Genomic DNA, 16,360 nt, shown 5'->3' with positions numbered 1-16,360 from the left:
ATGTTTTCGGGAAATCCTGCATTCATGCTGTCACAAGTTATGGGTATAAGCAGTGGCGGACGCAGCAATTTCAAACTGGGGGTACAAAATACGAACGTCATGTCGTTCGGATAATCGAATAAATTTTTTTTAAAAAATAAAAAAATTACAACATATAATAGAATCAATAGTTAAAGTCTTACAATCTAAAATAACAATAAAAATCTTACAATACTTAAAGTCTTACACTAATATACTTTAAAATTACAAATTCATCCTTCGAGTCTTCATACTTTTAAAACGATTAATAATCATTTCATCGGAAACTTGTAGAAACACTTCCTTCTCAATAAAAGTAACCAAACAATCATTCATAAGTTGATGACCGATGCTATTTCTCAACTTACTTTTGACATATGTCATTGCGGAAAACACTCTTTCTACACTTACCGTAGCAATAGGAAGAATCAACATCAACTTGATTAGCAAATGTATAAGAGGAAATGTCTCATGTCTCTTTGTTTCAACAAGCATCATGGAAAGAGAATTGATATCTTTCAAATCATGAAATCTTTCATCGTTTAACATAGCATCCAAGAACACATCGAGTTGAAGATCAAGAGCCGTTAAATCATTACATGAAAACTCCTCGGGATATAAAGAAGCAAGTTTAAGTATCTTTTCTTTATCAAAAGAAGAAAAGTTACCTTGAGGACTTAGAGAGACCATGCATGTAAGTAACTCCATGTTAACCTCATTAAAACGGTTATCAAGCTCTTGAAGATGCAAATCAATTACTTCCAAAAAGATTCCAACCCGAAAATGATGTAGATTTGTAGCTTGTTGAACAAAACGTCTTCCTCTTCCTTGAGGCACATAATGAGCATCCATAGATGGAACATCAATCTCGTGTTTAGTACAAAATGTAATAACTTTTTTTAAGAGATTATCCCATCCTTCATCTCTCATCTTTTTGCAACACATTTTTTTGTAGTACTAACAAGTCTAATGGCATTAACAATATCTTGTTCCTTTCTTTGTAAAGCAATACATAAATCATTAGTGTAGCCAAAGATAATCAACATCAAATGAGCCACAAAAACAAAATCGAATGACTCCAAAAATCCCGAAACAATTTGAGCTTTGAACTTATCGTCCGAAGTGCCATGTTTTCCAATCCACTCAAGTACTTCAATAATTGATGGAAACAAGTTCGTGATATTTATTAGACACTTGTAATGAGATCCCCAACGTGTATCTCCCGGCCTACTCAAACCACGTTCTTGATTTAAACCCGATCCACTTTCAATTTCCCCCACTTTCAATGCTTGAGCCACTACTTGAGCTTGCTTTTTTCGAATCATGTCTCTTCTCTTACAAGAAGCTCCAACCACATTCATCAAGTTTGCAAGTACTTCAAAAAGCCAACTACAACTATCATTCTTTTTAGCAACCGCAACTAGAGCTAGTTGTAGTTGATGAGCAAAACAATGAATGTAGTAGGCTCTTGGAGTATCATTCATAATCAAAGTCTTAAGGCCATTGATTTCACCTCTCATGTTACTAAAAGGTTTTAATTGATCATTTTAAGATTGTAATCACTAAAAGGTTTTTTAAGTGGTTATTTTAAAACTATAAAAAAATAATCATTTTAAGATTATAATTGGTCATTTAAAAATATATGGTTTTACTAGGTTATAAGTGATCGATTAAAGACTAAAAGTGTACATTTGGTCAACCCTATAGAGACCATCTCATTTACACATTCTTGTAAGAGACCATCTCTAAATGGACTGATCCGTTATATATATTTTAAAATATTGTAAGTAAAGATTAAGAATGATGTAAGTAGACATTTAAAATATTAAAAATAGGCATCAAGGATACGGAAAGTAAGCATTAAGGATAATGCAAGTAAGTATTACGAATATGATAAGTAGATATTAATCTTTAATGGGCTGGGCTTTAGATACGTCTCTTAAGAAACTAGCTGTCTCATTCAAGAATTTGTGTTCTTTTTAATCCATTTCATCAAATTTGCCTAATTTATATTTTTGGCCATACTTGCACTTCAACTATAATTCTCATTCATATTAAAAGAGTATTTTATTTACTTTTCTTAATTTTTTACAAATTGCTAATGGTGCAATTTTCATGAGATAGAAGGACTAAATGTATTCATTATGCTTATAAGTCTTTTATTAACATAACAATTCTTTAAATCTTATTATTTCTATTAAGTTAAAGTCTAAATACGTTTATTTTCATTGTAATAATCGCATACAAGCTTTAATAAATTGCGATAAGTTTTAAAAATTGTATAGAGGGTTATCAAGTTTAATTTATAACAATTATGTTTTACATCATGTTTACGATAGAAACCCTAATCAAAAAGTTTACATGCCTAAGTACATTTCAAACCATGTAATTGACACGTTGACATGCCCATTTGGCTTTTTATATATGAAATGTTCCATCACATTTAATTATTTAAAAATTAAATGCAATTTGGTCATCACATTCCTAAGTTTGGTATAGTCGAGAAATGCAATAAAACAAAATTTTTTAATAAAAAAATTATCAAAGTAAGCTTTGAAACATTATAACAACGAATAACAGAAAAATAATTTACCACGATTTTGTTCGTTGTTACTAATAATGAATAAAAAGAAGACAATATTATAACATTCAAAGGGACAAAAAAAAACAATGTTTGTTCGCTGTTGATAATGACGATTGACGAGCATACTATTTGGTTTTTTCCATTAAATGTTATGATATTGTCTTATTCACTGCTAGTAACAGCAAACAAAGGCGTGATGAATTTTTTTTTCTCTTAATAGCAAATAACCTTAACTTTAGACTCGGATATAAAATACGTTTATTTTAAAACTTAAAATTTCATAAAACTTATTTTGAAAACTTTTTTTAAAAAAGTTTATTTTAGTCCTTATTTCGGTATAGTCCACCTAAACATGTTTTTCAGTTTGTGGAATATTGTGGTAGTAGATGTGGATATTATTGATTATCAAGTGCGCTTTCCACTTATTATTGTGGGGTGCCCACTTTCTTATAAGCTAAAAGGTTCAATTATTTTATGAAGTATCATTTTTAAGGAATTTAATTTTCAATAGGTTAGCCCAATATATTATGACCAATTCCTAGAATATAGATAAAATTATTTTTTTTATACGATACAGTTAAGTTTTACATAGAACAAACAAATTCTTAAAAATTCAATTGAAAACAAGTTGTGAAAGATGATATTTTATGCTCCACAAATTTTTATTAGAGACGCTCTATTTGAGAGACCATCTTTAATTGGGCCGGCTTATTATGTATTTTTTAATTTATTGTAAGTAGTTATTAAGACTGATGTAAATAGACATTTAAGATATTAAAAGTAGGCCTTAAGAATACGGCAAATAAGCATAAAAGATAATGTAAATAGGCATTAAATACGATAAATAAGTATTAATCTTTATTAGGTTGAGCTTAAAATACGTCTCTTAAAGCAACAGTTTCTCAAAAGATTAACTGTTTACGCTCGCTCAGATGTTTCATTATTATATTATTCAAACAAAAGAATTAAGAGGCCTAAGGTTGAAATCCTTGACCTCTAGCACAAAAAGTATATTTCAACCATTATGCATTTTTAATACCCAATCTTTAAACATCGCCACCCCCAATAAAATGACAAATTTGCCCCTAGACTTTAAAAAATTACGAATTTTCCATCGAATCGTATTATTTTAAATTAAAAAAAATTAAAAAAAATTAAAAAATGGGCTAGTCGCACGAAATCCACGAGCCCACCGCAGGTCAGCCGCACGAAATGTACACTTTCAGTCTTTAATCGATCATTTATAACCTAGTAAAACCATCTATTTTAAAATGACCAATTATAATCTTAAAATGATTATTTTTTTATAGTTTTAAAATAACCACTTATAAAACCTTTTAGTGATTACTACAATCTTAAAATGATCAATTAAAAAAACAAACTAATTAAATGCATATCTTATGGCGATACAATCTTATTCTAAACAGTCTGTTAAAAAAAAGTTTTATAAATTTCGTAGAATAGTAGGAGTATATAAAGGTTAAGAATGGAAAAGAAGGGTTTGGAGCAATGAGGTCCCGTTGGGTGGTCCTAGTCCGAGTGAAGTCGGTCATAATTAAAGCCATCAAAACTGAAAGGCACCAGTAACAGTTTTTGGTTATACCATATCAAAATGTACGGACTTCACAAAAATTAGGGTTCAAATATACCCAAGCAGGATATTAGAGAAACATCTATTTACAATGTGGGTTCGGGAGCATAGCTACTTAAGCAGCCAAGTACAATTATGTGGTGTACTTTTATCATATAAAACATCCGATTATTTGTAACCCAAAAAAAACCATTTGGAAATTTATGAGCTTTTTTTTTATTTTATATCTTTACAAATCGAACATCACTCTGCCCGAATGGGGTACCAAAGGCAGGGCACTTTCTATGACGAATTTCCAGGTTTCGTTGTATACATGCGTTGCAGAAAAGATGGTAGCATTTCACAATGACCACCTACATGAAATAGTTTCTCGTTCACCAAAATGATATAATATATACTAAATATTAAGAAAAAGAAAATGACGGGTCAATGATGAGAAGCCTACCTCTTTTGGCCGATCAAAGCAGACGCCGCATTTGAGGATAGATTTGCACTCCTTTATTTCCTCGTGAAGTCTCTGGATTGCAGCCTCCCCTGTTTCAGCAGTCATCTGAGTAACCTTTTCGTTCCACTCTCTGAGCTCCTCCTCGAGCTTCTTTGTTTCAAGACTAATTTTCCACAACAAATATTATTTTTATTATTTTTGTTAGTGATGTTGTTGTTGTTATTGTTATTGTTAGTAAATTTTTCTTTAATTTTATTTTTAAATATTTTTTTTGTTATTATTGTTATGATTATTATTATTGTTTGTGTTATTATTGTTATGATTATTATTAATTTTATTATTTTGTTAATATAATTATTATTATTATGATTATTGTCAATTTAGAAAATTAATTACAATAATATTAATAATAATAATAATAATAATAAATATGTTCTTACATTATATTTGTTGATAATGATTAGTTAAATATTGTTGTTGCTAATTAATTATTGTCTTTTGTTCATGTGGTTAATTTAACGTAACGTTTGATTATGTTTATTTATTAATAATAGTTAATTAAATTATTAAAAATTGTAGTAAACGACTGGTAATCAAGGAAAAGGAAAGGGTTTTTTTAGAAACTTGTTGAGCGGTAATAGTTCTAGGCCTACCCTACTCAGAGGGGACCCTCATGAGAGGGAGGTGACAGGTTCTACTAGGAGGGCTATGCAGGAAGAGGCTGCCAAACACAGTGAGGCCCAACGGTCGAGTACACTGAACCAAGTGCGTACTCGTTTTGATGACCAGGCTAGCAGCCTCCAGAGTAGTTGGGGGGTTTCTTGTGATGATGATAATGATGCTGATGATGTTCAATACCAAGGTCCTGATCTTCGCCCAGTGGACTGGACTGCTGTCCGGGGGCCCGACGGGAGATTCGCACGTGCCGGCCCTAGTTCTTCAGGCGCATTTGAGCGTGCCGGACATAGTCTCGTTGGTAATGAGCCGCCATGGGGGAGCAGACGCTCACAGTCCGCTGGAACGGACTGGTTAGTCACATCGCCCCAGCCCGGGGGGCCCACAGATACGCGCCTAATACCCAGCTATGGCGGGCACATAACTAAACTTATTTTTGACGGCTCTGAGCGTACGCCTCTGGTTCTGGAATGTCGTAGTAGAAAGAAGCTGTTGGAGGCGATCATCGGACTGCGGGATATGACCGACACGCTTTACGATGTTCTACCTGCTACTCCCCTCGGCCAGCTACCGTACGTTATGCACCAGAACATCGACTGTGCTTTGATATCGGCCTTCGTGGAGAGGTGGCAGCCGGATACGAACACCTTCCACATGCCATGGGGGGAGATGACGATTATGTTGCACGACGTGCAACGTATATTGGGCATAGGTATTGAGGGTTCTCTACCGGCTGAGTCTTCTGAGGGGGAGTGGCAGGTTGGTATTACTAATCTGTTTGGAGAGCCCATGTCCGAGCTACGACGAAAAGGGATATTCACCAGCGATTGTGTCAACGTTGCTGAAGTGATGTAGTTGTGTCATCGGTGCCAGGCTATGGAGACCCAGTCGACAGCCTACTACATGGCTATTGTCGGCTCTACCCTGCTGGCGGATAAGACCAGAACCAGTATGCGACCTCACCCGATACTTGCCGTCAACGTTGATCAGGATGAGATCGCCTTGGGTGCGGTGACACTGGCCTACATGTATCGCCAACTGGTAATGGCATCTAGGGCTGGTTGCAAGACCATTACAGGTTGCCTCACATTGCTCCAGACATGGATTTACGAGTACTTTGCCGCCTTTCGCCCTCATCCTCTCCGAGCAAATGTGCCTAATAAGACTAGGGCGGAGATGTGGTCCACGCCCAAGCTAGGTCGTGAGATCAACAAGCTGAGGGACTGCATGACGGAGACTTAGGTATTGTACATCACATCACACTTTAGTTTTTTGAATTTATTTGTTTTCTATTATGTCGTTGTGTTATTTAGATGTTGTTTAATATTTATTCACACTCTTTTTTCTTTTCTTTTTTTTCCAGTTTCTGGATGAATGGCCGAGTCGAATCGCTCCATTGGCGAGATTGCCTGCTGTTGCGGAAATGACCCCCGGGGAAAGACATGCTTTAGATGTATACCTTGGTGATGTTAAAGATTTATTTGACGAATGGCAAGCTTTTAAGGGGCATGGCCCTTCATAGTCTGTATTTAAACTAATTTACATTAATGCGTTTATTTATTTACATCAACGCTTTTTACATTAAATTTATTTCATGTTTACATCAATGCTTTTATTAATTTACAACATTACTATACATATTGAATTTCATCTATAATTCTATAGTAATGACGTACATAATAGTAAAACTATGGACCATCTACAAATTGAATCCCATCTACAATTTCTATAGTAAAACTGAATAATGATTTACACATCACGTTACACTATGGACTATCTAAATTTACAGCATCTTCAGCGGTGTTATTACGTTGTGGTGGTCGTGGCCCGCATAGTTTATTCCAAAGCATAATCCTACTAGTAAAATGTGTTTCTATATGTCTGAAAAATTGTCAACTGCTTCTCTCCAACGTTGATGGACTGGCGGCAGTGGAGATGAATCGTCGTACATTAATAGTTGAACAAAATGATTTCTATTCACCCAACATATATGTATAACTTTATTTACACTATGCACGTCCGATGCTTTCCTTAACGGAAGAACCAAACAGTTGTACAGCGGATTACCGTCAGCAGAACCATAATAAGCAATGCCAATGTTAAGAAACGTTGCTGCAGAGTACAATGCCATCGGTGCATCCATCCAGTGAATATAAGGAGCAGGTCCATTGCTGTGTGAACCAATTCTGAATATAGCATCGTCTAACGACTCCTGCGATAGATACAAACTTAGGTATTGGTCTCTGTTCATTTGCATTTTCATACACATAGCACGTCTTAAAATTGGCCATGCCTCCTCGCCTCCCAACTCTGTGGCGGCGATAGCTCTAAATCCATAGTTACCATCACCTAAGACATCAATCCAATCAAACAAGTAAGGAGGAAGAATGTGCGGGATGTGATTAGGTCATGGAAACATTGAAAAATCACGACCTCCTGGATTATCCGAGGTTTGTGTACCGGATAAGTTGAAGCTAAAATTAATTCCAACTGAGGCTTGTGTTTCCCGACCACTAGATCTACCACTTGATCTCCAGCGAGATGAAGATCTAGACCCTCGACCACGAGAAGATGATCTACTATATTCAAACGCGCTTTTATTTCTTCTAAGGGTTTTGCTTGTGGTTGGTCTTCCCTTTCTAGGTGGACTTGCGTAAGGCTCAGGTGTATCGGCTCTATCAGGGTGTAGTTCATACTCAAGTACCTGAGACAAGCATCGTACAACTGCGGGATCAGATTTTAAGACTTCAAAGATTGAAAGTACTCTTTGTCATCGGCGTTCGCGTATCGTACTTCTTCGTTGGTGTCATCTTCTACCTCTGTGTACGTCAAAGTACTCCACAATGGATGAATGTCATCTAAATACAAAGCACCTTGTGAACCGATGAACATATATAAATAACAAGCACAGGCAATCCATGGGTGCGTTGAAGTACACAACCGCATTTGTTAAGTACATAATCACCCAAATCCAACATACGGTTATGCTCAAGCTGCAGCTGCTCCAAGGCGATATAAATACATGGCGATATAAAGGTCTAAAGAAATGTTGTCGCAACGACCTCGCTACAGAATTTATGGATTCCTGTAGGGCTTGTCGAATCCTGGCTTGCTGGTTTGTAATCTGTGCGTGTGCCCTTTTAAACAGGGTATCAAATGAGCTATTATCGCTACCATACCAAGATAATACTTGAAAGACGAGTGTTGTCTTTCAACTCTGCTGGTAGTCTGGTTACCCATGTGTAAACATTCATTCGTCCACGCATGCACAAATTTCTCTCTAAGTGGAATCCATGTTCCAGCCAAATACCGAACGTCCTTTTTGTTCCTAACCAACCAGGTAGTCACGATCGATTGCCATCTCTGTTCAAATTCGTCGATTGTAGAACTTTCAACCAAGGGGTTCCATCTACTTTTCCTGAATACTTGCCCTTGTTGATTTCTTTTTCCGCCACACAACTTGTCCACCATGTTCTCAACGTCGTTTGCAACATGCCAAATGCATAACAAATGCCGCACATCTACATTAAACACAACATTGAACGTAATTAAGACATATTCAATAAATAGAACGACAACAATTAATCAACAAAACCTTTTTACCTGGGAAGACGTCACGAATAGCTGCAGATAAACCTTCGTCTCAATCAGTTACAATGACGCTAGGAGTATGAGCTGTGCCAAAAATATCTCTCAATGCCTGCAACACCCACGAATATGACACAACCGCCTCATCTCGCATCAAACAGAATGCAACCAAGAAGTTGTGATTGGTTGGCGTCATTCCGATTACTTCACACAGTGGCCACTTTTGTTTGTTTATTTTGTACGTTGTATCTATCAATACAACATACGGCCACGTATGTATGATTTGGATAGAGGTAGGATTTGCAACTAATAATCTGCTCAATCCCCTTCATTATCCAAGTCTGTCCAGACCACGTAATTAAGTTCTATGGCCATATAAAGACAGTATTGAAGGGGAGTTCTACCCTCCATCTCTTCCCTCCTTATTGATTGCCTAGCATTATAAATCTTATTAATACTAGTAAAAAAACCAGAAAAATTTTCTCTATGATAAAGGCCGGTTGCACTAAGCTGTCGTATCTGCTCCCGAATATCTACATTGATCCTATTTGCCTTTTACATGACCATTTCTGTACACTAAGAACGGGTGGTTATGTCTTTCTTTTTCACCAGGATACACCCTTACCGTCCAAGGTCTTTCTCCTTGTTTACGACTACTCGCTACAATCAAAAATTTACACCTACAACTTCTACTTTTAAAACCAGGTCGGGCAGCATTATCTAGATTATGTAAATCACCCCTAATATTACTGTAGAAATACCAAAAGATGGACAAATGCAACAAGAGGGGGGTGAATTGTTGTATATCGAGTTTAAGATTTTAGCCCAAATTTTTGCGGAATTATAACAAGAAAATAAACTTAAATTTAAAATGAAAAAGATAAAAGGAGACAACGATTTTACGTGGAAACCTTCTTGGCCTAATAAGAAGGAAAAACCACGACCCCCCTGGGATTTCAATAATTCTCTTACTATGTTTTAGGCAATCAATTACAATTACATAAAACAATTTGCTTCACTTGAAGCTTCTCTACTGTAGGCCTACTTCTCTTTCTCCTTCTCTTTCTCTTCTATTTCTCACGCTTCACTTGAAGCTTCTATTCTCCCCTAGACTTCCCTTAAGTCTAGTTACAACAAATCACTTAAATACCTTTACAAGGCCATATTCTCAAAAAGGATAAAAATTAAATAGTTGCAAAAGAAAAATATAATAAATTAATTGGCAATTATGGATGAGATATTTTTCTTATTTTGATCTCACCTTTTAGGACACTGTTGGATATATTCGGTTCAATTAAGAAGCACTTCTATTTATAGAGCAAAATACCGTAACATAATGAGTATGATAACTCCCAATTATACCTTGATCCTAAAATAAAGGAGGAGTTACTTGGAATATTTGAATATGCTGCCACGGTTACTATACTCTAAAAATAGAGTTGCGGTTCCCTCATACTAAAAATAGTATTGGAGCCAATATTGAGATCCTTATTAAGTGGAGACTTTTTCTCATCAAAGAATAAGTCTTAGGTTATTTATAGATGACTAAAAATAGTTTTGCCAACCAACTTATTAATTAAATTAAGCAACTAATTTAGCTTTTAACCGTTACATCAACTTAAAAACAGAAAATAAATTATTTGCAGTTTTCCTGCCGATGTCTTCTCCAGACTTGCAATCATAGGAACAGTGTACTGTCTCTATCTACAACTTCCGTCAGATTGTCAACTTTGGGAACAGTAGACCCTCTGTCTACTTTTGACTTCCTAAGCGATTTTCTAACTTCTTGGATATTTATGACACGTATAACTTCCACGAACCAAGTCATAGGCTTCATCAACGACTTTAACAAAATCGGATATTTACCTACAAAACAATCTCTAAAACATATTTGTTTATTTAAAAGTGAAGTCATCATCAAAACCTAAGAGGCCAACAATTACCATAGTGGTGACATCTTAAATACACACTAACTCTAGAGCGTCCTTCTTTTTGTTTATAAGAAGCACGTGTAAATTGAAAACCAATTGTTATTGCTATCGCATCGGCCCAACTATGTAATTTATCTAAGGAATCAAATTCTCTATCCGTAACAAATCTACCGGAGTAATCTACGTTGTCTCTTAAGTTTTCAAAGTCCTGCAAATTTGAAATATGAAACAAACCATACATTAGGTCATTAAAAAATTATACATACAAACATTAATAATAAAAACATTCAATAATAAATAAAAATTATAAATTACTTTAATAATTAATATTAAAATATTAGTAATACTAATTAATATTAATTAAAAATTATAATTTACTTAAATAATTAATATTAAAATAATAACAATACAAAAAATATAATAAAATAATTGTAATAATAATAAGACAAATTAATATTAAATAATAAGAAAATAATAATAATAACATATAATTATAAATTATTTGAATAAATAATAACAAAATAATAGTAATGTTAATAATATAAATTACTTACATTAATAATAATAATAATAATAATAATAATAATAATAATAATAATAATAATAATAATAATAATAATAATAATAATAATAATAATTAATAATAATAATAATAATAATAACAATAATAAAAAAAATACAAATAATATTATTAATAATAATAATATTATAATAATATTAATAATAATAATTTACTAAGACATATAATAGTTTAAATAATAATGTAAATAATAAAAAAAAAAGAAAAAAAAAATCGCACAAAAACTGCGAGCAGACCACGGTGTAGTCGCTTTAAAAAAAATACACCGATTCAAATCGATTAAAGTACGTACCGGATCCAATTCATAGTCGTTTTCGTTAGCCATAGTTAATCGATTCCAACTAACAACTTGTTTAAAATCGAAGAACGTTTTTAGAGAGTTTTTAGAGAGATAGTACCGTGTTTGAATTCGTATATCATACAAGGGCGCGTCTGAAAATTCAATATATATAGGGTCGCGATAAAAATGTTCGGGATTACGTTTAAACTTTAAATTTAATGTTTTTAAAGTGATAATAGTGTTATTAAGTGCAATTTACATTTGTTAAACAAGTTTTAAGTCCAGGGGCAAATTTATAATTTCATTAAAAGGGGTGGCGATAAAATAAAAAGGATGACGATATATAACGATCTCCTTTTAATAATGGCTATAAAATATTTTACTTTTATAATGACCACGGAAATTTTAGGATGGTGTGACACCGTGACATCTTTCAGCCTACATGAAGATTTGTCGTTATTTCTTAGTGTTTACCCCTTGACCATTTTATAAATATATTTTTAATTAAATGGGGTAAATTTTAAAGTGCGCATTTCATTAGTAGAATTGAACTAAAACTTCTATCATTTCCAACTGTAGAGGAGCTAGCTAGGGAGTGGCGGGGTCGGCTACTCTGCCCCCGTTAATTTTGAATTTTTCTTTTATAATATTAGCTATAAGCTATTTTATGAATTTTTATCTCTTGAAGATTTATAATATGGTTTTTTAAGATTTATAATATGGTTTTTTAGCCCACCCTCATTTTAATAGTTGGTGTTGTCATTAACCTTATCTCAATAAAAAAATTACTTCCAGCAGCATAAAATTTTTAGAAATACAATACGTAGAGAAATTATGATTTGAAACATTGCCATTAAGATTAAGGAAAATAAAAATTAAGTGTTATCTCAGTTAGAGAAAGTATATATTGTCTTTTCTAGACAAGATCCTACGATCAAAGTTTACATAGTCATTCTCTTTCTTAGCTTACCCTATAATTTTATGTTCTTCTATAGTTCATTGTTAGTAACAATGAAGACTAACTATAATGACACTTATTTTGAGAATTATTTTGAGACCAAACTTATTCTTAAAACTTTTATTAAAAACACCTATCCATTTCAATTATTCGAAAATCTGGAAATAAACTAAAAAATAAGCTTTTTTTTTAAAAATAATCTCTTATATAAGCTTTGGAAAATTTTTATTTCATAATAAGCTTTTTCGTGCTCGAATCTAAGGTCATGATTTTTCGCTGCTACTAACAGCGAACAAGAGGGAAAAATTTTATTTTGTTCGCTGTTAGTAACAACGAACAAAGAGGAATAATATCATAACATTTAAAGGGACAAAAAAATATTAAATAGTTTATTCGAGAACAAACTTAGTTTTTAATTTTTTTTCGTCCCTTTAAACTTTATGACATTGTCCCTTTTTGTTTGCTGTTACTGATATCGAACAAAGTAATTTTTTTCTCTTGTTCGCCGTTATTAACAGTGAACAAACCCTAACCTTTAACTCGTATATGAAAACACTTATTTTAGAATTAAATCTTTTGAAGCTTATTTTGGAGTTTTTTTTTGTTTAAAAAGCTTATTTTTTAATCTATTTCCCATTTCTGACATAGTAAATCCAACTCAGTACTCTGTGTTCATGTATGGGACCCACTGTTTCTTCCTCCAAAATTTTTTTGCTACGGCTGCTGTACCATCTCATCTTTTATATGTGGTACAACCTGCTAATTAAATTAAGCCAAATAAGCATACATTAAGCCATGACATTAAGGGAAGATTAAGAGTCATTGCTCTAAAGAAGCCTCCTTTTATAGTATTAAAAAAAAAGTGAGAAATGTTCCCGCCTTTATCACCCAGTTGAAGTCAGAAAGTTTATTCTTCTCTTCAGTACTTCAAGTAAAGAACCATTTATGAAGAACTAGGTATGAATCTCCTCTAATTATCTTTGTTATTATGTATTTTGATTCGTTCATGAACATTTAACTAGTTCTACATTTGTATCTTATCATTCTACATTCAGCTCGATAATCTCATGATGTGTTTCTACCATTTTTTGCTTCTTGTGTTGTTGGTAGTTCTGCCAATTCTATATACGGCTCGATAATGTCGATAATTATCTTGTGTTGTTGGTAGTTCTTTTGGATGTACTTTATGATCGTATCTTGTGTGATAATAAATAGAGAAGATTGAAAAGATATTTTTTTACAGATTGATGTCTGAAATAAGTGATAGTGATACTCATGAAATGGAAGTGCAACCTACCATTCTTGATCGAGATGTAGCTAATAATCTCAAAATTGGCATTTTATTTAGCACCGAAAAAGAAGCTTATGATTACTACAATGCATATGCAATTGACAAGGGATTTAGCGTGCATAAGGATATTTTACGTCGAAATAAGAATGAAAAAATCATTGGACGCACATATGTTCAAAAGCAGGTCGATCATATGCCAAATCTGAAAATAGTTTAATCATTCGTACCGATTGTAAACAGTTTGGTTATTTCATCTATGATTGATGCTGGGATTGGAGTTACACAAACGTTTTCTTACTTGACAAATGAAATGGGTGGTGAAAAGAATTATCAATTGACATTAGAAGATTTAAATAATCATATCCACTCCAAAAGGATAACTCAATTAGAAGCAGGAGATGCACAAAGTCTTGTAAATCATTTTAGGATGGAGCATGAGAAGGACCCTATTATGTTTTCATACACAGTGCAATTAGATAATGAAGGTCACATGATAAACTTTTTTGGCGAGATGGTAAGTCATCGATAGATTACGAGTCTTTTGGGGATGTGATTATTTTTGACACTACATATGTACGAACAAGTGGGGTTTATCATGTGCTCTCTTTACTGGCATCAATCATCATAAGAAAAATGTGATTTTGTGCTTGTGCTTTTATGTTGGATGAGACTACTAAGAGCTTTGTTTGGCTTTCTAAAACCTTTTTAAAAGAGATGGACGATCGACTTCCAATCACAATTTTTACAAATCAAGCCCTTGCCATATCCAATGCCATTCAACAAGAATTCCCGAATACCAAACATCGCTTGTGTATGTAGCATTTATCTGAAAATGTTGGGGAACATCTTAGCCATGAATATTTTATTGAAGGGTTCAAGAAAAATTTTACAACATGTGTTTATGGTTGTCGTTCAGTGATTGAGTTTGAGGAAAATTGGGCAAAATGATATAATCTTACAATCTTGTTGAGCATAAATGGTTATCTCGTTTGTATGATATTCGTCACAAATGGTGCCCCGCATTTAGTCTTGACTCATTTTCAGTCGGAGTAAGATTCACTCAAAGGAGTGAAAGTACTAATAGTGTCTTTCATAGACTTTCATGTAAGACTATGTCTTTGACACGTCTTGACTCATGTAGAATGCTATGCATATATGTGGAATACAATTACTTTTCACAATGGATATATAAACATAAACAATTAAAAAAGTACACCAATTTTGTGGGATATTTGGTTTGCAAAAGCACTAAGCAATTGGAATTTACTACAAATTAATGATGGGAATATATATTTATTCACAAATATCTATTATACAGTATTAAAATCTGAAATTATAAAAACAACTTACATTAGAGAATCAATGACATTCTCTGCTAATGTTGTCAATGACCAAAAACACACAATTCATAAAACACTTTAATTTTACACACTTTACAAACAAATTGGAAATAAACTACAATTTTTATCATTAATCCAAACAAAACCTACGATTTTAATCACTAATTGGACAAAATTTTCTGAAAAATTGATGCAAAAAGCTATAAATTGATACCGAAATAAAGAAAAGAGAAAAAAAAATAGAAGTAAGAACTTACATCTTCTTCATTACTCAGATGCTAAATGTAGTAATATTAAAATTTGACTCAAAATTTTTTATATTGATTGCAGTTATCAAAGCATGTAAATTTTTTTGGGTAGTTTTTGTTTGGTTAGGTTAGGAATTATGAGTTTTGGGGGATTTAAGGGAGAAGAAGAGTGTTAAGAAAAGAGATAAAACTTTAAATTTAACAAGTTTTTAGAATTATCTAATAGACAATATCTTATTATGTGACATAAAATTAATAGAATGATATACCACATAATACATGTGACTTGGTATACCAGTTGTATAAAAATTCTCTCTTCTTCCTCAATTCTGTCGGGCGAACGTTTCATGACACATGATTTGCACACTAGTAATTCATGGACAATTTAACATGTGATGCATAATCATTAGTTTCCCCACTAATAATTATAATCTACTCTTTAAACTTGATCTATTAGATTTTTTATTAAGCCAAATGTCCCCTTTATTGTTTGATTTCATTCAAAATTTTTTTTAATAAATTCTGATTCATTAATTAATAAAGAGATATACGACACAAAAATTAGCAAGTACATAACAACTTTAATCCAAGATAATTCAAAATTAACAAAACTACAATTGTTGCATATGAAATATGACAATTCTGAATATCCTCTTCCACATCGCTGTTTGACACAACCTCTACGAGGATGTCTTTCGATCTGTTGTAGTCTTGAGATAGAATTGAATTTGATGTAGTTGATAGTAATTGCAATTTTGGTGTCTCCTGCTTTATCGCATTAATCTCTACCAACAAATCAATTACAAACCAAACTTCATAACTCCAAACTCT

The 16,360-nt window shown here is 33.0% G+C and overlaps 2 protein-coding genes across 2 annotated transcripts; both read right to left on the bottom strand.

Moving 5' to 3' along the window:
- Positions 1-243: 243 nt before the first annotated feature.
- Positions 244-948, bottom strand: LOC130810922 (uncharacterized). Its single transcript, XM_057677043.1, has one exon. It carries the CDS (start codon positions 946-948, stop codon positions 244-246), a length of 705 nt encoding a protein of 234 aa, XP_057533026.1.
- On the bottom strand, positions 945-1,538 carry LOC130810921 (uncharacterized). Its single transcript, XM_057677042.1, has one exon. It carries the CDS (start codon positions 1,536-1,538, stop codon positions 945-947), a length of 594 nt encoding a protein of 197 aa, XP_057533025.1.
- Between the last annotated feature and the right edge of the window lie 14,822 nt (positions 1,539-16,360).

Source organism: Amaranthus tricolor, chromosome 4, assembly GCF_026212465.1.
Source record: "Amaranthus tricolor cultivar Red isolate AtriRed21 chromosome 4, ASM2621246v1, whole genome shotgun sequence".
In the NCBI taxonomy this organism is placed as follows: Eukaryota; Viridiplantae; Streptophyta; class Magnoliopsida; order Caryophyllales; family Amaranthaceae; genus Amaranthus; species Amaranthus tricolor.
This window is presented reverse-complemented; position numbering and strand designations above follow the sequence as displayed.